The sequence below is a fragment of the Cataglyphis hispanica genome, chromosome 4 (assembly GCF_021464435.1).
Source record: "Cataglyphis hispanica isolate Lineage 1 chromosome 4, ULB_Chis1_1.0, whole genome shotgun sequence".
NCBI lineage: Eukaryota > Metazoa > Arthropoda > Insecta > Hymenoptera > Formicidae > Cataglyphis > Cataglyphis hispanica.
Window position 1 is genome coordinate 9680237 of NC_065957.1, and position 24317 is coordinate 9704553.

At 35.3% G+C, this 24317-nt stretch overlaps 1 protein-coding gene across 1 annotated transcript in view; it reads left to right on the forward strand.

Moving 5' to 3' along the window:
• The first annotated feature begins 1545 nt into the window (after positions 1–1545).
• LOC126848767 (uncharacterized) overlaps positions 1546–24317 on the forward strand; it is a 114383-nt gene continuing 91611 nt past the window's right edge. Inside the window, exons 1-4 of the mRNA XM_050589940.1 lie at positions 1546–1869; positions 2793–5224; positions 5298–5431; positions 5907–6042. Coding sequence (XP_050445897.1) covers positions 2929–5224; positions 5298–5431; positions 5907–6042 — 2566 coding nt within the window. The 5' untranslated portion in view covers positions 1546–1869; positions 2793–2928. The remainder of the gene's footprint in view (positions 1870–2792; positions 5225–5297; positions 5432–5906; positions 6043–24317) is intronic.

Here is a 24317-nt window from a genome sequence, read left to right on the forward strand (position 1 = left end):
ATTGTTGCATGTAGCCAATATTATCATATGATATATCCCTAAAAACATAAAGTTGGTATTAGAATCATGACTAATGAGGAATGTTTTTCAGCAAGAACACACAAAGATACAAATCATGCAATTGGCGAATAAAAAAAAAAAATTTAGGACTTCAAAAGTTCTCTATTCGATAGCCAATTGCGTGATATTATGTCTCTCTATGTCTCTCCTGGAAAATGCCTGTTGATAGCTTAAATTTCTTTAGCTTAATTAAATTTACATTAAAATTTAAATTTACATTTTAATTCGTAGTATAAAAATATGTCTATAAATTTATATACTTATATATGTCATCTATGATTTAATTTATCGAAAGCCCGAGGCATATCGCGAATCGAATATTATTTTCGCGAGTTTGGTACTTTATCATATACATATTAATTGAAGATTCATCTTTTTAATAAAAAAGAAATTCAACGAAAAAGTATTCAACACTATTGTTCACGATGCGTAAGTACCGCTATGCTACATATAAAAATCAGAAAAATTTATCACATTACATTACACGTATATGTATATATTATATGCGTATTTTGATATTTTTGTCTTTGTCTTCGCTATTAAAATTTATAATAAATAAATTATTATTTATAATTTGCGTCATATTTTTATCAATTAATGAATATTAATGCATTTTGTTCAAAAATATTTCAAATTTGATTTATAAATAATAATAATAAATAATTCTTTATTTATAATTAATTTAATAATTGATTTTCAATTATTTCGATACTTTAAGAATCGCAATATCTTTTGATTCGTTAAGTTTCGAATGACCAGTGAATGCGTGAAGGCGACCGCAATTGAATTCGAACAGTTCTCATTATTCTCCATAATTGTTGCCTGAAAGGAGTCCGGAGCGTCAAAAAATTTTCGGGAGTATCGAACGAACGTTTGTATATTGCTTATTTTACATTGCGTTTTGCAAAATGCATCAAAAGAGCATTGCGTGCATGGATCTGTTATCAGGTATTTTCGACAATAATTTTGCGAATAATAATTGATAAATGTGCAAAACAGCGCCATTTTTTCTGATTTTGCAATACTTTGTGTATCAACGACAATGCAAATTTAATATATCATAACTCATCAATCCTTCTTGCCTCGTCAGAATTATTTGAGTTATCAAAATAAAATAAGTTAAATAGCGTAATTTTACTTAAGTATTTTATTTAAATAACGCGAATTTTACTTAATTAAAGACAAGCCGCGATTCCATATCGATCAAAAAAGATATTAATTAAGATATATTAGATATCGATAACAAAGTGTCTTGCATATATATTCTACCATGCAAAAAATTCATTCATTTCGCATATTTGATGTAGTAGAATGATTCGTTATTGTAACAGAGACATTCATGGCATTCATGGAAAATTCTTGCATTTGCGTTAAGACCGTTACGACGCAAAGCCGTGAGATGCTGTCATCTGGCGACGATTGTAGGATCGCGCTTCCGGCACTACGTGACAGAGGGCTTTGAAGTGGGAAAAGTGGGGGAGCGGCGCGAGGAAGAAAATGGCCGACGAGGCTACGGTAAAAGGGCAGGGACGTCGTGCGAGGTGCGCGTTGCGCGACACGAGATTGCCAGTTTCGCGATAGACCGCGCGAAAAAGGGCCGTCGATCTTCCGCCGGGGAGGGCCCCACGACGTCGCTCGCGGTCGCGTCGCGCGTCCTGCCGTGAAAGCCGCACAGACAGAAAACTGAAACCCGTCATCGCCTCCTGCCGTCACCTGTCGTCGATCGCTCTTCGTCGGTGCTTCGACTTCGCCGTTTTAAAAAAGCGCTCGCAAGCTGAGTTTAGCCGACCGAGGAGGGCTCGCCGAGAGGTAAACACGATCTCGTTACTGGCGGCTCCGTCCGCCGTATTCTTATCAGCATCCATTCTGTTTCGTTCCCGCGTTGCTAAGCGTCGTCTGTCGCGATCGCGTCGCCGCGCGATCGCCGTCCGTGAGATTCTCCGCGTGCGACGATTGATCGATCAGCAGGTTGGTGGGTTCTCTCACTCTCTCGCGCACTTGTCAGGGCCACTTGTGGCCGTCGGCCCAGCGGCCGTTTTTTAAAGGGCGTGCTGCTGTCGTTACTGTTGTTGCCGTTGCCGTCGTGGCGTTTTTTTCGTTCTCGGTTCGCGTACTCTTACGGTGTGCTGCGCCGCGTATCTTTGTCCGTCGTGTATATGTTCGGAAAACGCACGCTCGAGAAAAATTCAAGAGAAAAGTGGCGGATGCGGCGGGCCGCGGTAAATTATTTATCGCGCGAGTCCTAGAGCTGTGTGTGCCGTGTGGAGAGAGCCGAATCGCGACAGGCGCAAGGAGATTTAAAGGGATCGATTTGTCAACAAGTCGATGAGAGAGTGCGCGCACAGTTCCGACACATTACGGCGGATTCTCGCTTCGCTCGTGTACTTTTATCACCATTTCCGTCGCGCGCGTCTCTCGCGAATGCTCCGATTTGCGTACAGTTGTAATTTTATTATATATATAATTCGTTTTTTATCACGGATTGGTAGCGTTCGTATAATATTATGAATATCATTTCGATTGTGTCCGTTTTTGTGGAAAATATTTTTATCGCGATATATAAAAGCCATATATATATATATATATATATATATATATATATATATATATATTACACAAAGAGACGCGACAGCAGTTAATAGTTAATAAAATATTTGTGATATTATAATATAAATAATAATCGCGTTTACTCTCTTTGATCGAGATGTTATTTGCATTGGAATTGTTTACAGATAAATCCAGCTCGCGAGCCGTATCGTAATTATTAAAATCCACAATGGCAGTTAGGTAGTTGTGGAAATTAAAACTGGACATTTGTGAACTTCGAGTATATTTATTTATTTTGAAGATGTAAAGAAAACAATCATAATGAAGCCACAGAAGAAGGCTGTTGTTGCCAGAAAGGCAACTAAAATGCCAACAGTCGCCAAGAAACGTCGCACATTTATAGAGAAGACCATGTCCGATGTGAGGAAAGAGAAGAAATCAAAGAAAAATGATAAAATGGGAGATCCAAAGAAAAAGATAGACAATGAGAAGAAGAAATTGGAAAAAGTGGAAGACAGGAAAAAGTTAGATGACAAAAAGAAGATAGAAGAAAAGCGAAAGGAACGATCTGATAAGCCAGATGAAAAGAAAAAACAATTAAACAAAGATTATGAAAAGAAATCTGACAAAATTGATGAAAAAAAGATAGAAAAAGGAGATGATAAAATAAATAACGAAGAAATAAATCAAGATAACACGGATAAGAAAAAATTACCAAAATGTGAAGAGAAAGCGAAATTAGAAAAGCAATTTGTCGATAACAAAAAGAAAATTGAAAAAGTGGAGGAAAAAAAGAAGAATATAAAATTTGACGATAATGCAAGTATGGAAGATAATATAAAGTTATTAAATACAATGGAAAATAAGGATGCACTTGAAGATAAGATTGATGTCCTTTCTTCACTTACTAAAAAAAGAAGCAAAGATGAGAAGAAGAAAGATGTCAAGTTGATTAAATCTGATGTCAAGACAATATCGAAAAACTCTATCGTGAAAGATAAAAAATCCGAACGAAAGAAAATTTCCGAGAAAGATGCGGCAAGCAATAAACTTTCTTCTGCTAAAACAAAGAAAGATTCGAAAACGAAACAAGGTCAGAAAAAAAGTATTACAAGAAAAACAGTTCTGACAAAGAAGCCTCATTTATCGGTAGTTAAAAGATTAGTGGATAAAAAAATCAAGTTAGTGAAGCCAATTAAAAGCGAAGAAATGAGCGAAGATGAGGATGCAGTCAAAAAAGCAAAGAAGAAAAACAGTAACATTGCCAAGAACAAAATTTTACAAGAAAAGAAACCGAAGTTGGCCAAGCATATGAAAGCCAAATTGCCTCAAAAACATTCAAAGATCAGTGCTGTTTTAAAAAGGGAAGATAAATTGAAAGCTATAACGGAGAAGATTATGGCAAAAAAGAAAATTGAATTGAAAGAATCTGAAGAAACTGAACATAAAAAGATTGCAAGTAAAGATGAGGCTTGTCAAGGACCAGAAGTGAGCAGCATTAAAAGTGAAATCGTTGAGGATTCAGATAAAAGGAAAGAAGAGAGTTTTCAACCAAAATTACAGGATAATAAGAAAGCTATCAAAAGTAGTAACAAAATTAGCAGCAAGGCTTCAAAAAAAGCAGGAAAAACAATAAGGGTACAAACGGAGAGCAATAATCAAACATCAGCTTCATCTGAAGATGTATCTTCCGAGGAATTTAACAAACAAACTAAAGTTTCCGAAGATGGCGTAAAGTCTGCGAAACAGGAACAAATCAGCTCTGAGAACACAGTTGAATTAGATCTAAAAGTCGAAGCAATGAATGGAGAGAGTGCCAGTGGCGTTACATCTCAATCTGACTCGGAGGACGATTCTGACGATGAATACAAGAAAGGTAAGCAAAAGGATGTTAAGAATAAAGATCGAGATAACTCACCGTCGGACGAACGTGCGCGAGGAATGCGACTTTTTGGCTTTTGGAGTAAACCAAAACCACCCAGAGTCGCGTCATTGAATGCCTTGGCTAAAGTTCACTGCCTATACGAAAATGAGACCGGCGGAGTCTATCTTGGAGGTTTTTGCAAGTCGAAACCCGAGAAAGAAAAGGAAAAGCCGAAGAAAATGAAAGAGGAGAAAGAGGAACAGCCGCGTAAGGAGAAAGAGAAAAAGATCGAATGCAAAACGGAGGATAATGTTTTGAAAAGAAAATTAAGGAATGTGCCAGGATTACGTGGTAAGCATTGGGATATGTTAGAGAGCTCGTCATCTTCGTCTTCCTCTGATGAAGACTGCGAGAAAGAAAAGAATGCTGAACCAAGCAAGAAGAAAATGACCAAAAGGAGGAAGAAAAACGAGGAAGTAATGGATCTGAAGGACATGGTTGTTTGCAAGAGGATGGCCAGTCTTAATGCCACTGCCATTTTGGCTGCTTCCTACTCCGACGAGAAAAATCTTTGTGGTAGCAGCAGTGATACCTCCTCCAGTGAGTCGGAAGTAGAGATAATTAAAAGACGTAAACAAAATGACTTGGACGTAGATAAGAAGAAATCTAGACAAGGTTCCGATCCGGAGGAGGTTATTAAGCCATCCAAGAAAGTTGTCATCGTTAATCAGGACACGGACGTCACTATCACTGGTAATTAATCATGCGTGGCTTAAGCGCGAAAATTCTAATGATCTTCTTACTAGGATAACAAATTTTTTTCAAGGTGTTTACGTCAATCAAACTCGATCCACCCACCACGAAGGTTTTTGCAGTATTGCGGGTATGCAGTACAGAATCAGTTCTACCAGTCATACTCAAACTGCAGCTACCGCAGTGGCTACTGAGCTTCACGATCAGGTTTGTGTTTCATTCAAGACTGTTTGCTTCTCATTTAGTCAGATAAACATCCACTTTACATCATTCATACATTCAAAATAAAAACTTTGATTTATTGAATATATTCGTAAAATGCTTCTGTAGATAAATACAAACAGTATTTTTTTATTTTTAAATATAAACAATATTGTCAAAAGATCGATATAATAAAATACAAAATTTTTAATACATTATTAATTTAAAAGCATATCGGTACTATATTTAATAAACTATCACAAATCTTTACATTTATATCACAATTTTTACATTTATTTCATAATGTTACATTACTGTTTTTTTTTTATTATTAATGTTATATTAAATAATTCAATTTTATATTTTTTTATCAATTAATCTGCTTATTCAAATTTTTATCAAAATTAAAAATTTTGTTAATTTTTTTAGTCGTTTAAGTAGTTATAAATATATTTATTTTTGGTTATCCTGGTTTTTTAAGCAAAAGACGGAACAGCCTTGCAAGTCCTACACACCACTAGGTGCATTATCTTCTATGCAGCCACCAGGTAGCCAGGGTAATCATCCTAACATGTCACCTCGCAGGCATTCAGCATTCTCAGCTCCTCATCAACACGGTGAGTCAAACGCAATTGCATGTTTCTACGCTTTATTTCTCAGTCGCATCTCATACATCATGATTATCGAAATTTATTATAAACTGCCTTAAAAACAGAAAAGTCATTACATCGTGCTTTCGCATTCCATTTTCCGGTTATTATTCGACATGATTTAAGTTTAGTTCTCGCAGGTCGCGGCGTTTCACGTAAATTTACACCGCACGTTATAATTAATTTACTCGCCTCTCGCGTATATAATAACGTATATTCGTGAAATGATCTAAACGAAAAATTACGCATCTGTTGGATAAACGAGTTGGAGCACAAACGCTGAAATTTCGCGTAAATTACAATAAATGAACCGGAGCGAGCGGATTTTTCACTAATGGAGAGAAGATGCCACGAAGATTTTTTTCATTTTTTTTCCTACATACCGTTCACACTGTATCGTTCAAGCGCGTGTTATTATTGCTGCTCGGCGATTTCCTCTTCCAACCTGCGGCGAATGGTTGGCTTTTCTCTTTGTTCCATTCAGGGCTTTCTCACCGCATCTCGTTCTCTCACCCTCCTTATTCCACTCGATTCACTCGCGAGGCATACACATTGCACGCCATAGTCCATGATGACAGCGTGCGAATACACGTGTACGCGCGTACGAGAAAGGCCGCGCCATTTGCTGGCGATTCAGGATCGAAAAGGCATCGTTCTGCTGCTACGTACTTACTTGATATATTATACTTTGTATTATTCCGTTCATCTTACTCGCATTAATTACTGGCCTCTTAAATATCACTTTTTCATTATTCTATGCATCTCTGATATATCTGAAAATATGTAAATACGCGTAAGCGCGAGACTTGCATAAGGGGAATCCCTTTCTCGTACATACGTATACATATAATATTTGGTTACGCTCCCCAAGCGTTTATCGCATTAAAATCGGCATTCGACAGTCGTATCATAAAAAAAGAATCTTAATTACTTTGGATATATCAAAGTGTATTATTAGTGTGTCTTATAATAATTTATGAGTCTTCTGATTTTGAGAACACTTGGAATAAAAATTAACTTTGGATGAAAATGTTATGTGAAGAGAAATATTAGCATGATTAATATGCTATCGTATAATCTTTGATATTTTTTTACAAAGTAATTGAGAGAAAAAAACAATTTTTGTTTGAAAATGAAATTTTTAACAAATCTATCCTGCTCTGTGTATTATTGTCATACTCTAGTTATATTATATAAACTAAACTATCGAATTAAATTGAAATATATCTTAATTTCTCTCAGAAATAAAGTACTTAGGTAAGTACAATGGAGAAATATCGAACATTACGTCATAACATCACGTATTATTCTGTTCTAACAATAAGACGAATCACTCAGTCAAGTGATCAATTTTTTTTTTTTAATCCTGCGAAGTCTTGACTTCGTGAGATTCTTTTAGAGTTAAATATATATTATATATCTGGCATAATATTTTTTATCACGAACGAGATGTTCGTGGTAAAAAATACGATGTTGATTTGCAGAATATGTTATTTGATTTTATACTTCCAATTATATTGCACACACAAGCATGATATAAAATTCTTACGTGATTTAATTGGAAGATAAGAGATAGAATTGGATTAAACATAGAAAAGTAAAAATATTAAGTTCTCGAGCGTTGGTAGATGATGTACGTATGCAAGACGATGTAACATCTTTAAGATCATGTCTTACTTTGAGAGAGAGAGAGAGAGAGAGAGAGAGAGAGAGAGAATATACTAAATTAGAAAACTTCTTCATTCTAAAATAGAACTCTTGGGATTCGAGAAAATATACTTTCTTCTAGCATTCTAAAGATTAATTCAGGACCTGATTTATATGTAAACTGAACAAGAGCCACAGCGCTTAGAGTTTCACATTACGAGAGACTTGAGAAAAATGCCTTCTTAACATTCATTATCGTATGGCGGAGGGAAGAGTGTCTTATGTTAGTCATGGCGCAGCTTAAGACTGCATTAAATTTAATCCTTAGGTGAGCGAGAAGGTTACTCGTGGATACCGAAATATCTACTTCTTATCATTGAAGTAACATTAAATAATATTTAAGAAATATGACGAATTAAAGCTGAAAAGTATAGAATTAGCGATCGAATTAACTTCTTTAATTCCTTTCTACTTTTAATATCAACGTGAATGTATTTATAAAAAAATTGTTTAATTTATAAAAAAATTGTAGGTCGGGCGATGCACTCTGTCTGCTCGACCGCGTTACGAGAATAGATATCCCGGATAAGGGTGAAATCTACCTAATATCTACCGAGATTAATGTGCCCAAACGCACTCTCTTGAGAAAAGAGAGAGCGTTTCTTTTTCCCGCGTTATCCTAAATCAATGCAACGATTCTTCGGAGGAGAGTTTTTCGATAAGAACGAATGACACGCTCGCGAACGATACATATCTGTCTATACAATTATCCCTTGTCGTTTTTCGAGAGCAAGGTCAGTGCGTGCTAGAAACTTACTGGTTCAACATCGTGTGCCAATTATAAATTGCCTCGTTCGTCGTACAAAATCGAGTGAAAATTTGAAACGTGCTATTTTTCAAGGAACAATGTTTTCGCTTGCGTGTTTTTTTTCCGCTTTATAAAACGTGAGCCAAGTCTGCTTGCGTATAAATAAGATAAGACTAATTGAAAATAGACAGCAAAACACAAAATGATTTTAATAAATCGAGTATTATTGTCTATATACAAAAATATTTTATATAAAAAAATATTTAAAAGAATTTTAATATTTCTCTAAAAATTATTAACACACGCGAGCGCGAAGATATAATCGAAGAAATAATCTTGAGAGAAAAAAAATAAAAAAACAAAATAACAAAATTTCAAAGAGAGATTCTTCTCTCTTACGTGTCATAATAAATAAACGTTTAAAATATATACTATCTCTTTCAACTTATAGTAACGTCCGAAAAACCCGAATCTAATATGTAATACTTCCCTTCTTATGTAAACCGTATGTGCCGTCGTATGTTTCCGACTGCGCTGTTCCCTGTGTATATGTTAAACCGTCGGAGATCGCCCCGCTATGTACGCGTGCGTACGTATAGTACCACACACATGTAACAGCGGCGCGGCGGTGGCGGTGGTGGGGAGCGGCAGGGTGGGGTGAGAGGGTGGGGATAGTGCGACGCCAGTACGCGACGCGTCGCGCACACCTGACAGTACTCTACTGGCGGCTGGGGGAGACGAACGTTTCCTGCGACCCGGCTTTGTTACTCGATCGTGCACGCCGACGAAACGAAACGAAACGTCGGTCGGCAGTAGTGATTCGTCGCCACCGCCGTCGCCTCCCTCTCGTAGTGCCCGTCGCCGATCGGGGTGTCGGACGCGAGTGTTCGCTGTGTGTTGTCGGCCTGTTAGTGTCTGTATTCCTGTGAACGCGCGTCGTGTCGTAGCCGCCGGGAGTACGAACAAATGAAATGGAGCCACGGCGCGAAAAGTAGGTAGGTGGTAAAGTAGATAGGATCCCCCGATTGCACCGAGCAATCTGCTCGACTAAAATGCCCTTCCTCCTGTCTATAGATTCTTTGAAAGATTCGGAATCGATTTCACTTTGTCTTGAAGTGTATCGAGATATTGGCGGCGACTTTCGTAATCGTAGCGTAAATTTGAAAATGTAAGGTTATGTGTAACGGCGCGTTAGCTAAATTTCAATTTACTTTCAAGTGCGCGTCTTATCTTAACGAAAGTTTGATTTGAATATTATATACGAAGATATCGAATATTCAACACATAAAATTGAAAAAAAAAACTTCGATGTTCAAACAAATTCTTACATCGAAATTTGACATCAGATTGATCAAGATATTTATAGACGGAGGGAGCGATATATAATAATTTAGTGACACATTATGATGTAATATAGGTAGAGTTATAATTTGAAACAAATAGAGATGGAATCGCTAAGCAGATATAATAGCGACATAGATTGTCGGTGCAATTGAACTTTAGTTTCGCGGCAAATTCGACGAGTGACACGTGCGACGTTATTCATGTTCGTTGGTCGACATGGACGAGTCGTCGTGGTGTCACCTTTCGATCTGGCGGACGCTCGTTGACGAAGTGACGAACGCTTTGGTACATCGTATATACTCGATAGACCGTATTGACGGCCGTTTTCGTCTCTCGCGGTCGGCTTGATGTAGATTACTGCGAATGATCTTCCGCGCATCCTGACAAGCATTCTTTGTTCAACATTTCGAATACGAGACAAGAGAGAATTTAATTGTTAATTTTATAAATATTGTCAAAATGCATCTCTAATATCGGATGAGCGATTCAATTAAAATGATCTGTGACAAAATAATTTTCGTAAAAGTAAATTTGAATCGTATGTTGTTTTTTTGCCATTTTTATCAGAGAGGAGAATAAACATTTAACGATTTTTTTGAGTCTTATGGTTGATTTTAGTGAAAATATTGAGAGATGTCATTCTTTGACTTTCTCGACAGTTTTATTCTAACAATTTTTCAAACTATCTGATATCTTATAATCTGATGTTAAATAAAAATTTTATTAAAAATTCTCTTTTTAAATTAAAGAAAAATAATATGTTTTATTGTTTATTTACATTCTTTGTTTTTATGAACGGCTCGAGAATTATTAGCTCTCTTCGATGTATTCGCTAATAAAAATAAAAATCCAAATTTTACAAGTAATAACGTTATATGTTTATTGATTCTATCAATTTGGACACCTCATATAACGTATAGATGTTAATTAATTAATTTGAACTGCCGATTGTAACAGCCTCGATCATTTACAAGAGCTATTAAGCTTTTGAATACACGACATTATTGATAACAATTACATAATTCGTACATGTACATATATTAAAATATGTGAAATATCACATTATGATTTACTATCTAGAAGGAATAGAAAAGTACAAGCTATTTTTATGAGATATTACGAAAAATAGCTACAAACTACATATTAATATTATATTTTTTGTTTATATATTCGTTTTTTTTTTTAATTTTTACTTCTGCGAGGGGCCGGAGGGGGGGGGGGAGAAAACATCAAAACCCCAACACCTGAATAAAACTTATTTAAAAAAAGATACTAGACGATAATTTGTGATAACACATTATCGAACATGCAGTCAAATATTTTAATGTTAACGATACGCATCCGTGAAATTCGCATTCATATTTTCACATTGTAAATTCATTCAGTATATATTACATACAATATATTATGTATTACGTTATATTTTTTATACATATATTTTCCGCGAGCGTGTTTTTGTGTTAATATTTTATATATATTTGTCTTGTTATCCGGAAACTCGTAACGCTAAAAAACAGCAATGAAAAACAAGGTCGCGCACGTGTGGCCAGGCCTCTTCTAACGCCTTCATCGTCCTTTGGACAATTATTTCGAATCATCCCCTTTACAGTTCGATTACTATCTCGAAGCAGATCGGGGATATTTCGCGGCATGATATGTTAGAATGATAGACATATAACTGTCTTGTATCGCGGATATAGGAGAAAATAGAAATATTGACAGTGATAGATGTATTATATTTCACGTAAGTTTTAGAGTCACCTTGTAGAAAAAATAAAAATCTAACTATAAAAAATTATCTCTTAAAGCGTTAATAGTTAGCGATGCATAAAGAGCGTACGATTTAAAAAAAAAAAAAAAAATAAGATTTAAACGGAAATGGAAAATTTTGATACAGTTATAATAATTTAGATAAGGTGTAATTTTGTAAAAGATACTTTATAAAACATTGCGCAACTGAAAATCAAATCTACATATTTCTAGTTGTTAGTTTATAATAACATAAAAATTAAAAAATTATATTTGCATTATAACTCTTACATATAATATAATTACAGATATAATATATTTATTTCATTTATCGCATAAAATTGTTACATGCTTTTCAAAACACGTTTACACATATTTACAAATAATGTGCAAAGTAAAATTTCAGATGCGATGTAAGTATCTCTATATCACCGATACGAGATAGCCATTGCGTGCTTTAGACTCATAAAATTAGATGCTCGCGTTTACATCCGTTCAGCTCGTGCTTCGGATACGTTACGTGCATTTCATTTGACATAAACAGAAATTATACGCATCGAGCGAAACCGTCGCGTATCGAAAATTCTTACATTCCTCTGCGCAGGGGAACAAGATCGTATACACGTCGGCGCCGCTTATCGTACCGTTTCGCATTCTCGTCCTCTCCTGAATTCGTCGCAATTAATTAACTCGCCGGGCCGAGTCGCAATACCGGATTTCATATTAATTGTTACACGTCGAAATATGCGAGGCGTCGCGGGCGCCTGGGACGCCTCGGCGCCGTTTATGTTAGACACACGGTGGCGATTATCACAGACACAGGGACGGCGGACGCGCGCGCGCGCGCGCGCGATGGTTTTACTCGGAATTTGAAAATAGACCCGCGACACCCGTGACAGGCAGGCGCGAAACCGGGAGTTGGCCTTTCGCCAGCTTCCACGGGTGAGAAAATCGCGAATGGATGCCGGCAATTTCCATGGCTGAATACGCGGAAAAGATAATGAGGTCCGCGCAGGACCTTCCGCGAAGCGAGATTCTCGTGAGAAGCATCGCGAGAGGATCTGTCCGTCCGCGGAAATTCTCGCGCGAGCTATACTCGGAGTCCTCCGGATACATCGCGTGTTTCCTGTCAATAAAAATCTAGCGAAGTTGCGATACCACTTGATGTGTCGCGTGCATTCTTAGGGACGCCTGACTGAATACGCAATCAAGATTGAGTAAATCGAATAAAATTGAGAAAAAGAATTTATTTTTTATTTACAATATACTCGACATTAGCAATATCGATATGAATTGAAGAATCTTTGTAATATTTATGTATCCAGTAGTTACAAAAAAAAAAAAAAGTTCACGGATGCTACTAGATTATCTCGGATATCTTACATAGGGCGGCGTTTAGTAAATGTAAAACGCAGGTGTATCGTGTAGTTTTTGCTGAGTAGAGTAGAAAATTTATAAATATGCAATTCTGCAAATTTTAGTAGAGATTAATCGCATAATTCCACTGTATAACGGTAATGTGACCAGACTTTCTGGCTTTCAAAACTCTTATTCTTTTGCAAGATATGTGTTTCCGAAACTTTTTAAACTCTACTCTCTCTCTCTCTTTTTCTCTTGTTCTATATTTACGATCTGCGATTGAAAGTTTTGTTTGTTTACCTTTATTTTAATTAGATGATACCAATTAATATCAAAGTAGGAAAAAAATTATAAAACATAAATATTATAATAATGATAGTCGCGGAGCATACGTTTCTTCAGTAGAAAACTAAATATATATTTTAATCTTTCAATATTGTCGCTATATCAGGCAGAAAAAAATCTAATCTTTGTAGACGTCATTCGAAGTCGGTGAATTCTTGGAATCGGCGGAAAAGCCTTTTGCACGACGTGTAGTATTTCGTCTGTAACGCGATCAATTCCGATAACATCGTTAAAGCGGTGGCTTCATTCGATGCCACCGTCCGAGTTCAATGCTCCGAATACGCGCGCGATTCGCAAACCCCGATATACCATTGTGGCGATTTCCGTTTCGGTGACGTAAGTACGCGCCGCGGTCAGTCCGTTTATAAATCCGGCACCTACTTTAATCCTCGATCGACGCCGCTCAAGAGTTTCGTTTATCGATCGCGAGATCATACGAATCCTCTTACGTCGCGGTGGAACAATCCTTTGAAGCGCTTTAGGGTAACGTCGCGTAGTTTGTAATTTATCTTTTGATCCCTCTGCGATTAAGATTAACTAAACATGCAGCTTCCTGATGGGTGGAAAACGACCGGTATGAAATATTGATTAGATAGTATATGATGTATTAGTTTGCGATACCGGTTATGGGTTGATACTTTAAGCTCGGTAATGATACCACATTACACACGAAAGTTTGTATGTGTGTAATATAGAAAAGACTTATATTAGGCCACTGTGTATTATCAGAAGAAGTGAACTACTAAAAAGTTCAATTCTTAAAACATGTTCAATTGGGCTAAATTTATAGTCTTTGCTATTTCCGGCACAGTCAAAGAAAATATGGATCATTCACGAGAAAGAGTTCGTTTAGGAATGTAATCTCGGGAAGAATACCTGTCATTCTTATGAACAATTCGTTTGTGAAAATATTGATTCGAAAAAAAATTGATTTAAAAAATAGCTTTTTAAATATATAATCAGTATCTTTGGATATCAATCTCTTTAATCGTATTATTATGGAAAGTGGTTTATCAAACTATTGTTAATGTTAATTCATAAAAATTAAATAAATTAAATAAAAATTAAATAAATTAAATTAAAATTTATTTAATTAAAATTAAATAAATTAAATAAAAATTAAATATTATTTCGCACACATACACACAGGTTCTTTTTGACGAGGGCATCGTAAAATTTGGCGATAATATGTTTTCTGATTGAGAACGTCTGCTTCTCACTTGTACGAGAACAAGATTTCGAGAGTAATATAACCGTGGAACGTTCGAAGCGATTCATCGAAGTCGATGGAAGTCGAGTCCACGGTCGGTCCGTTTAATGCCGCATTTACGATCGAATAGGATGTGGAATCGTGTTCAGTTTCCTCGGTCGATGGCCACGTTGCTTCCGTTTTTCAATCATAACTTTTATTTACGCGAATGGGGTTTATCACTCTGTTTTTATTATCACGCGTATCTCTATCGCTCAGCAATATGTATTTAACCTTGTTGACCGGATTAATTGCATATTTTAGAACGTTTTCGAAAAGAATGTGAATAAGTGTTTTAAATGGATACATTATTGAAAATGAAAAATAATGAGAAGTCGACTTTTATTTATAGAAATATAGATATATATACACGCGTTTATTAAACCGAACAGAATATAGTTGGATAGCATCGTCGAGATAGATATATTAAACGATATAGTGTCGTCACTTTGGAATAATCGCTGTTTGCTATTAACCCGGTATGGTTCCGCGTTAACGACTATATATTAACATGTTTTTATTTTTTATTACAACATTACTATAGTGAACCCTGAAGCTTGTTAAAAGGGCGACTTTACTGTGCGAATAATTTACGGCTATTACGTACGATGCTCGACGATGATTTTTTGTCGCCCACTTTTTGGCACGTGCCGGCGAGATACTCGCGTCACTCACGGCGTTCAGGCATGTGCTATTACCGTGCTATAATTGTAATTATATCGCGTTCACGTGCGTTCAAGTCGAATGCAATTGATTGATATGTCAATCATCGAATTTATGCGACGATGTCTTAAATATGCCGCAAATGAATGCGTATATGTACGAGATGACGGAGAATAGCCTCGTTTCTTTTACATCATTCCCGCCACGTGGCACATGATGTTGATGAACGCGTGATTTCCTTATCACAAATATTTCAACGAATCGCGCGTAAAAGAGGGATAGGTAGAGAGAAAGAGAGAGAGAGAGAGAGGAATAAGGTCCAGATAAATATTTACGCTAAACCGAACGTCACGGACTCACGCGTTCGACAAACAGAAATCGCCATCCGTTTGCCATCGTCGATAATCAGAGAATGAAATCGGGTAAAAATTGAGCACAGAAATTTTTCGTTGCAATTTGCTTGCTCTTTTTTCGTTTCCAACCGAGAGCACGCGTGTCGATAATAACCTAGTGCAATGCGAAATTGCGAATTATGCGCGCACAGCTGGAAATTAAATCTATTTGACATTTTATTTTCGCTAGGCGCGGAATATATATTACGATTTTAATTTTTCAAATGCCAAGCAATCATTCGCGATGAAAACTATCTATCGTTAGTGGAGATATAAATATACATTCGACAACTGAAATGTATTTTTACTAAATCTTGATGAGAGAGAATTTAATATCTGCAAGATACATTACACAATTAATGAAAGTTATGTGGGCGCTCTGTATAATACATGAAGAGATAAATAATTTGTATAAATGTCAGAATGATTGAAGGAATATGCGCCTCAGCTCGACGTATCGCATCCATTTTTGTTGGAATAAAGATTGAAAGGGATTAAATATTTATAGAGATCGAACGAGACTCATGCTTGCGTAATTTGTTATACGCGATCTGTAAGGTCTGTTATTATCGAAAGTTGCGAGAATATCACTGAAAATTGAAGCTAAAGTGTGAAATTATCGTATATACCCGGATGTTTCAATTAGAGAGGCGATGTTATTATTATGTTTATTAAAAATTGTATTATTAATATTTTTATTTTTTCTTTAACTAGTGAATTAATTTATAAAAAAATAATTTATAAAAAATATAAATAATAATTTATAAAAAAATTGAAAAATATTGTAACGAATTGCAATCTCGTACTTGTAAGATTTATATCGACGAGATGGTATTGTTGTAATTTTACTATGATACAATACATTATTTTTATATATGTTTTTATCAAAATACATATAATTAAGAAACAAGATACAATTTGAAATATTCGATGGGCATTATTTCACATAAATATTGGAGAAAGCATCGCTGTCGATTTGACTATTAGCATCGCGCATATAGCGTCCATAATGTTTATAAACGAATCGATTAATTAACACTGGAACTTGCTACACAATTTAACTGTGACTTGATGGAATGAATAAATGCTCTCGGTAACAATACCGGAGCATTTGCGATGTCATGTATCACGGATATTAATTAAAAAGCGTATATCACGTGTTTATCAATTAAAAAGCATATCGTACCGTATTATCTTTGGAGGCCGACATTCACTATGGAAACGTATAAAAAAATTGGATCTCACGAACACATTCCGCAAGTGTAAATTAACCTAACTTAACTGATTTTTAAGTGACCCATGCAGTTGATGCTGCAATGTAATTTTGAATTTTGTTAATGCCATGCGCGCGCGCGTGCACACACACACACACACACACACACACACACACACATAGATGGTATTATGCATAAAATTAATTTATACTAAGGAAATTTAAATTTTCCTAGTATAAACTAATTTTATGCGTAAAGGGAATTTTCGCACCATGTTGCACTAACAATGTAAAATCACGCGACACTGTTTCAAATTGGAAAATTTTGAGTTTGCGAACCATGCGAGTTTCTCCACCACATGAGCGACAGAAATACGTAAACGATCGAAAACATCACGTTTGCAGTTTCGGCTTTATCAAAACTGCGAAATATCTAAACACGAAGAATTATATATTTCATATCCTTTTTATCTTTAAATTGTCAATTTGGTCCTATGTGAATTCCAATAATATCTAATGCAATATTATAATAAGAGAAAACTTACAAGTGTTGTTAATGAATGATCGAGGCTGACAAATAATCGGGAAAAAATTCGTCACTGCTGAGATTTTTCCGCGAAACAGGAGAAAGGAAAGAGAAGATGCGAGCGAGAGGGATCGAGCGATGTACATAAATGTACAATTAATATCTCGAGTGCCCATTCCTCTCTTCCCTCTCCCCGCACTCCGCGCGGATCGTTATCATTGTTAGTAACAAGAATTGTCATGTTGGAGCAGTGATACCGTTTGCGTCAACGAAAGTCTCACGACTTACAGCGATATCGAGGACTTAATCAAATTATTGTTGCTTGCAATGTAAATAATAGCGATCGCGGGTAGAGAGGGATCAACAAATCCACTTTACGTCGTGATAACCATAATTTATAGACGTAATCTATCTCGCCGGGACAACCGGTAGTTTTCCGTTATTCCGGTAATTTATGGGAAATTTGTCCCGCGCTCTTGCGAGAGATCGGGTCCCGTCACTCCCTACGGCTTTGCTCTCGTCATTTTCGCTGATTTATTCTCCCTCCCCTCCCCCCATTACGCGCAATTAAGTAACGTTCGCTCTCTGTGTCGCTACGTGATCTCTCTCGCTTTTTTTCTCTCGGTCGCAATGTTCGTTCCTCGTCAACGAGCTGATGATCTCAAGATCGCGCATGTTAAGTTAACGCACGCGACGTGTTGAGCAGGAATGCTCCGATTGAGGATCGATTGGATGACATCGAGAGGAGCATGGAGGGAGGAGCAGCAACTGTGATTAACGTTTCATGCCGATATTAGGAGCTTGTATAAGCACATTGAATGATATATATGTATATATCTATATATTGATATCTATATATATACGCATACATGTTCCATATATTTTTGGATTGGCTGTTGAAGCAAGAGTGCAACCTAATTCTAGCGGGTGAGTACACATAAGGCGACATAATAATAGTTTTACATACGATGGGGAGACTTTTGACAAATTTTTTTCTCTCTCGATTATATTATGTTTAATAAATATTAAATAGTCAAGTTTTGCGGTAATAGATATATTTTAAAAGGAGTTGGATCATTTATTTTAATCGTGGTGACATAGATTTCGAAATAGATAGACTGCTTATAAATCTTTTCACGATATATTTTCTACCTTGTTTGGGTATAATGATATAGTCTAAAAAGGAAAAACCTAAAAGATATATATATATATATATATATATTTCTGAAAAATCGCGAGGTATCTTGAATTCGAATACAATGTTTCTCGTTCAAATATGTGCTGATTATTTTGGAATACCCTGTATAGCTTTCTTACAATATTAATACGCGATATAAGTATATAGGTCGATGAATGTGATGTGCGAAAAAATTTATATCATTATACTTTACTATATGAATGAGTCAAAATATGCATTTAACGCTATATCACAAAACAACGATCATAAAAAAGCAGTAATGATTCTATGCTGTCTACACAATTCTCTCTCAATCGCGAAATAGTTGTTCACTGGCAAACATTACTTGTCTCCCTGTAGAATGATGGCTATAACAACGATGACGTTTAATTTTCACGAGTCGCTCGTATATCGTGCACGAAATGACGTGGTTATAGGGACGATTATTTTTGCGGGATAGTATATAAATGATTCCATTAGATGTATGCTGTCCTATTTTGCTGGTAAGTCTATTGATCCAAACGTATGCGACATTATCGTAAGCATAGTGCGCATAAATCGCGATGCTACGGTTTAAATATCTACAAAGCACATGATCTTGATTATTTATGAGACATTATTATTTAATTATGTGGACTCGATTTGTTTAAGGTATAACTAAGCGTCATCTATTATTATACACTACTATTATATACTATAAAAAAATAAAGCACACTTTTTATATTCTAAAAATTGGGCTATTTTCAAATTGTTGAAACTAGACGAAAAATCAAAAAAGCATTTTGAAATTTTACTACGCTATCAATGGTTTTTAAAAATTTTTTTATCTTGTTCTGTGCTTTAAAAAAAAGACACATTATTTTGTTGCTTAAAATTATATATAATTACATATAATTATATACATATTTTTGACACTCTGCAGCTTAATAAAAAAAATTTTCCGCGAAAAATTCAAGTTCCATAAACTACATTTTACCTTTTTGAAAAATTTTTTTTTTAAACCGCCGATAGCGTGTTAAAGTTAAAACTTTAAACTTCAAATTTTTTAATTTTTGTTTACGAGGATTTTTTATCGACTTTTAGCCGTTTGAAAGCCTAATTTTTAGGATGTGAAAAGTGTTCTTTATTTATTTATTTATTTATTTTTTACTTATAACTTTTTAAAATTTTAACATTACATACTTTGATCACCCAAATTAACTTTTTTATTTTGGCAATTTATTTAGTTTTCCTTGCTATTTTTATACATACAAAGCAATGTAATAAAACAAATAGGATTATATATATAAAAAATATATTTTGCATCGATGGAAAAAGCTGTTGTAGTCATTGCTATTAAAACTTGTCTTACGATAATTAATAAGAATGCATCTGTGATTTTGTGAAAGATCATTCAAGATTACCGTAATTTAATTCCAATAAAGATATCAGAGAAGTACACGATCGCACGTGATAACGCGTAATTTACGACGCGCCGTATCGTCGCGGTCGCACACACTGTAAGCCGATTGTAATTGTAAGTAATTGGTGGTCGTTGTTGGAACTTTTAACGTCGCCGCGTCACTCATGGTCGTTTAAATGACGGCCCTTTTAGCCACACGCAGGATGCGCCGTGTGTAATCAATGCTTCGAGCATAAACAGGCCGCGTTTAATTTCAGGACATTGTCCGATATCGCATTATGCAAATTCACGGGAGAAACGGATGATTAAAACAGCTTTAACTCGTTCATAAAACACTTAGGCTGTCGGGAATTTTCTTAAATTTAGAAAGTCTTGTTTTTCGTTTTTAAAACAATTTTAATTTTAACTTTTTTTCTTTCTTTTTCTTCTCCCTTTCAAAGTAAGACACTGAAAGAAATTATAATATCTTGGAGATAAGAAAATTATTTCTTTTTCTATTTAAAAATTAATATCAACTAAAATATAAAAAATTATTAAATATTTAAAACTTCTCTAGAATCACAAGGTTGTAATTTGAAACTATACATTTTTTGTATTTTATTTTATTATTATATTATATTATCTCTATTATTAGTATGCTTTTGTCTCTTTAACTTTATCTCTTTCTTACTCGATACCAAATATATTTTATTTTAAAAGTATATATAGGAAAATAGTATCATAGTATTATTTTAACTTATTCTACTGCGAATTAGTCCGTTAATTTGTGTTTTATGTGATTTATATAGCAAATATGAGTTTTATACTTCAACAATATTAAGATAATGTCAAATGTACTTTTGACGAAGGAGAAAACGCGAAAATATGCGGAATTTTACTATTACGTTATATGACTGAGTAAATTTACAGTAATGAGATAGAGTATGTTTTTTATATCGGTATTTTATGCACGCTCGGTTAAATAAAAGTACCTTTGCTTGAATAATTACGCGTAAATTTTATATCCAGACGTCGAGAGGATATCCTTTAAAACAGTTGTCGAGGCGATGTTCGATTTTACGATCATTTTGCGAATAAGTCTGTTTCGGAATAACTGTTTCAGTTAATTAAATAATAATATACATCACTTTTTATATGAAAATTATTTTGATTTATATTTATAAAATCTATTATAAATATGAAAGAAAAATGTCGCAGGACAATAAGGATTTGAAGGACAAAAATATAATGAAAAATACGTGATAATAAACGTAAATATAGACGCTACATTTGTATGTGTTGTAAATACTACTCTCTATTTAGAAAAATTTTATTTATTTGACTAGGATCTTGCGTAGCTTTAGTTTTGTGCCGCATATATGGCGAACTTATTATATAGTCGGTTATATGTATAGATATGGTCGAATTCAGAATGATCACGTGGCGCTCGAACCAAAGTTCCTCACTAAGCTATCCGCATGTAGATCCATAATGCGGCCTAGATTTCTACATATATGAAGACTCGGGCCGTCCAAGCAATGGCGGCCGGACGGTTTGAGCTCTATCGAGTTTATTCGATGGTATACACGGCTGACTCCAAACAGTGCCGGCGCAATGAACACCAGCGTGTATCGATATCGGTTTTTCCCCCATTCTTTCCATTGCCGTATTTAGCCGAACACGATGCCGGAATATAAGCGATCGAAATTGTTTTCGAAGAAATGACGCCAAAAGAAATATTTAATCGACAATGAAAGTTAGTTGGGAGGTAATTTTAAATTGTGATATTAGTAAGGTATAGTCGATGTATCACTCTCGATTATAACATTATATAAATTATTAATTTTTAAATTTAAGTTTACCAATCCTGCTACATTTAATGAGTCTCTTATGACCTCTTCTTGGCAAAATGCAAATTACTCTTTAAATTTTTTTACATTTTTTGCTTTTAAGAAAAAAGTTTGATATAGAAAAATCTTTTTAAAAGAAACACGATTTAGAAATTATTTAATATTATTAAATAATTATTTCTGATGATTTGATAGCGCGTATTTTTGCATATTATTAACAAGTATATCATTATCTAATTTGTATGTACAAAATCTCGCGTATGAGTCTTTAATCGACGAATGTAATTCTCGTGAAAGGTAGAGAGGCGAAATAAGATGACCCGTGGCTGCACTTCATCATACGATAACGATCGATCGCATTTAAATATGACTTGCAGTTAAATTTCATGTAATAACGACGTAAGTAGGGCGCGCCGGGCGAAAATAGAACGCGCCGTGCTACATCGTTTCGCTTTTATATTTATTCGATAGAGACGCTAATTTCGCCCGCGTGGAATGACATTATAGCTAAACGCGACGTAACACGGAAGACTTTCCTCAGGGATGCGCGTCTCTGCATCCGGATGCATGTGCAAGAGTGTTGTCGCTTCGACGCGTCGCTGTAGCCTATTGTTGTCGCAATGATCCCGCCCGTCCGGCTCGCCGTATCGGCGACGAATCTTATTAAGGGGGATATATCAATCGATAAATGTGTGTTTTTCAATTATGCGACCTGCACTTTTTTTCCAAGCTAAATCTTACAACAAGAGAAAGATAGAAAAAAAATTGATTTTTTAATATATATAAATGAATATTTACGAATATATGAATTATGTATTGCATGTAGTAGATACATGAATATTTCACAGTATGCAAAATTATATATAAAGAGTGCCTCTATAAAAGATGGTTTCTTTCAAAGGAAGTGTATTGGATGATATGTCTTATCGAGAAAATACGATAATTGTGTTATTTTGAAAGCACGAATTTGTTAATCATTTTATAAGTAAGCGTCGCGAAAACACATTTAATATGCACGGTGAAATCGCGGAAGATACATGGATTCGTTTAAGGAATGTGGGAAAAAGAATAAGCGTGGAGAGAGAAACGCGCAACAAGATCTATCCTCGCAATCTGTCGTCGCTATCGTTTCAGCCGACATTCTCCCGCGTTATATCCGCGTCCCTGTCGCTTACGACAGCGCGCTCCGAAGTTTTCCATGTGTGGCAACGTAAAAGAAGTTTACGCCGACGGGTTCGCGATCCTTCACGCGGCCAGGAATAATCTGCATAATTGCGCGGGACCCGTTTGTTGCAGTTGCGTTTTCTGCGGCGCGTACTCTTTAACGAGTCGTAGCGAACGGCGAAAATTTCGATTCAATCATTCGTGCAAATCGTATACAGATTACAGTCGCGATAATAATACTTTTAGAATCTTTGCGATATTATTGATGATTGATAGTCGTTTCGCCTTGATTTGTGCCCGAGATTACGAAAGTCGCGTAAATTGTATCTTTCATTCCGAGATAATTAGTTTTTTGCGTTCTTGTGTTGCGTCATATATTAGTCATAAATATTGATAATAAATATTAAAAATCAATGGAATATTTTATCTCATCATCATTTATAAAATTTAATTTTGCTAAAAAGTCTACGGATGAAAGGAATAGCGACATATATACAAATGGCATCAAAATAAATATATATTAAACAATTAATATATTAAGTAAATGACTCCATAATATGCTACGAGCAAGGAAAAAATATGTTAGAATGTCTTAACAATTTTATTTTAACATATTTTATCTTTAAATAATGTTATAAAGTATCTAGTTATTATTGTAAAAATATTGCATATTAGACTGCTCTTTTTTTCAAACTTTGAAGAAAATAAATTATAATAAAAAACGTTTTTTTTATTTTATTAATTTTAATTATTTTTAAAAGTTTAATAATGATTATTAAATTTAATTAAACTACTATTGATAAATAATGTATAAAACGAATAGAAATAACGCTATTTGAATATCGAATATTGTACTAGTTGTGAGAAAGATCGATTTTTCTCGATTAAACTTTATTGTGGAATAACACATTTTCTTGATGAACCATTCAATTATCAAATTATTTATATAGTCCTATTTTCCGCTTCTCTAATCGAACACGAGCGACAATGCAAACGCCTTGCACGCAAAGCGGTAGGCCATGCAAAGCAATATACTAAGAGGAAAGTTCCAGTAGGAAAGATTAAAGGGATCGGGGGAGAGAGAGAGAGAGAGAGAGAAAGAAAGAGAGCGCGTGATAGGGATACATGGTGTATCGCGGTCATGTTGCGCGTTTGACACCGCCATGTTTTACTCGTCGTCGAGGACAACGCCGGAAAACGCCGTTGTTGGACCGGCGTTTTCGCGTCCCCCCGTGTTTAGCACGTGCTCTCGAAGCACGCTCGGTCAGCCGGTATTATCGATCCCGAAGCGCGGCCACTTTTCCCGTTCGTGTAATGCGTAGTAAGCTCGGCGAAACGTCAGGAGGAACGGCGGCGGACGCGCGTGTACACATTG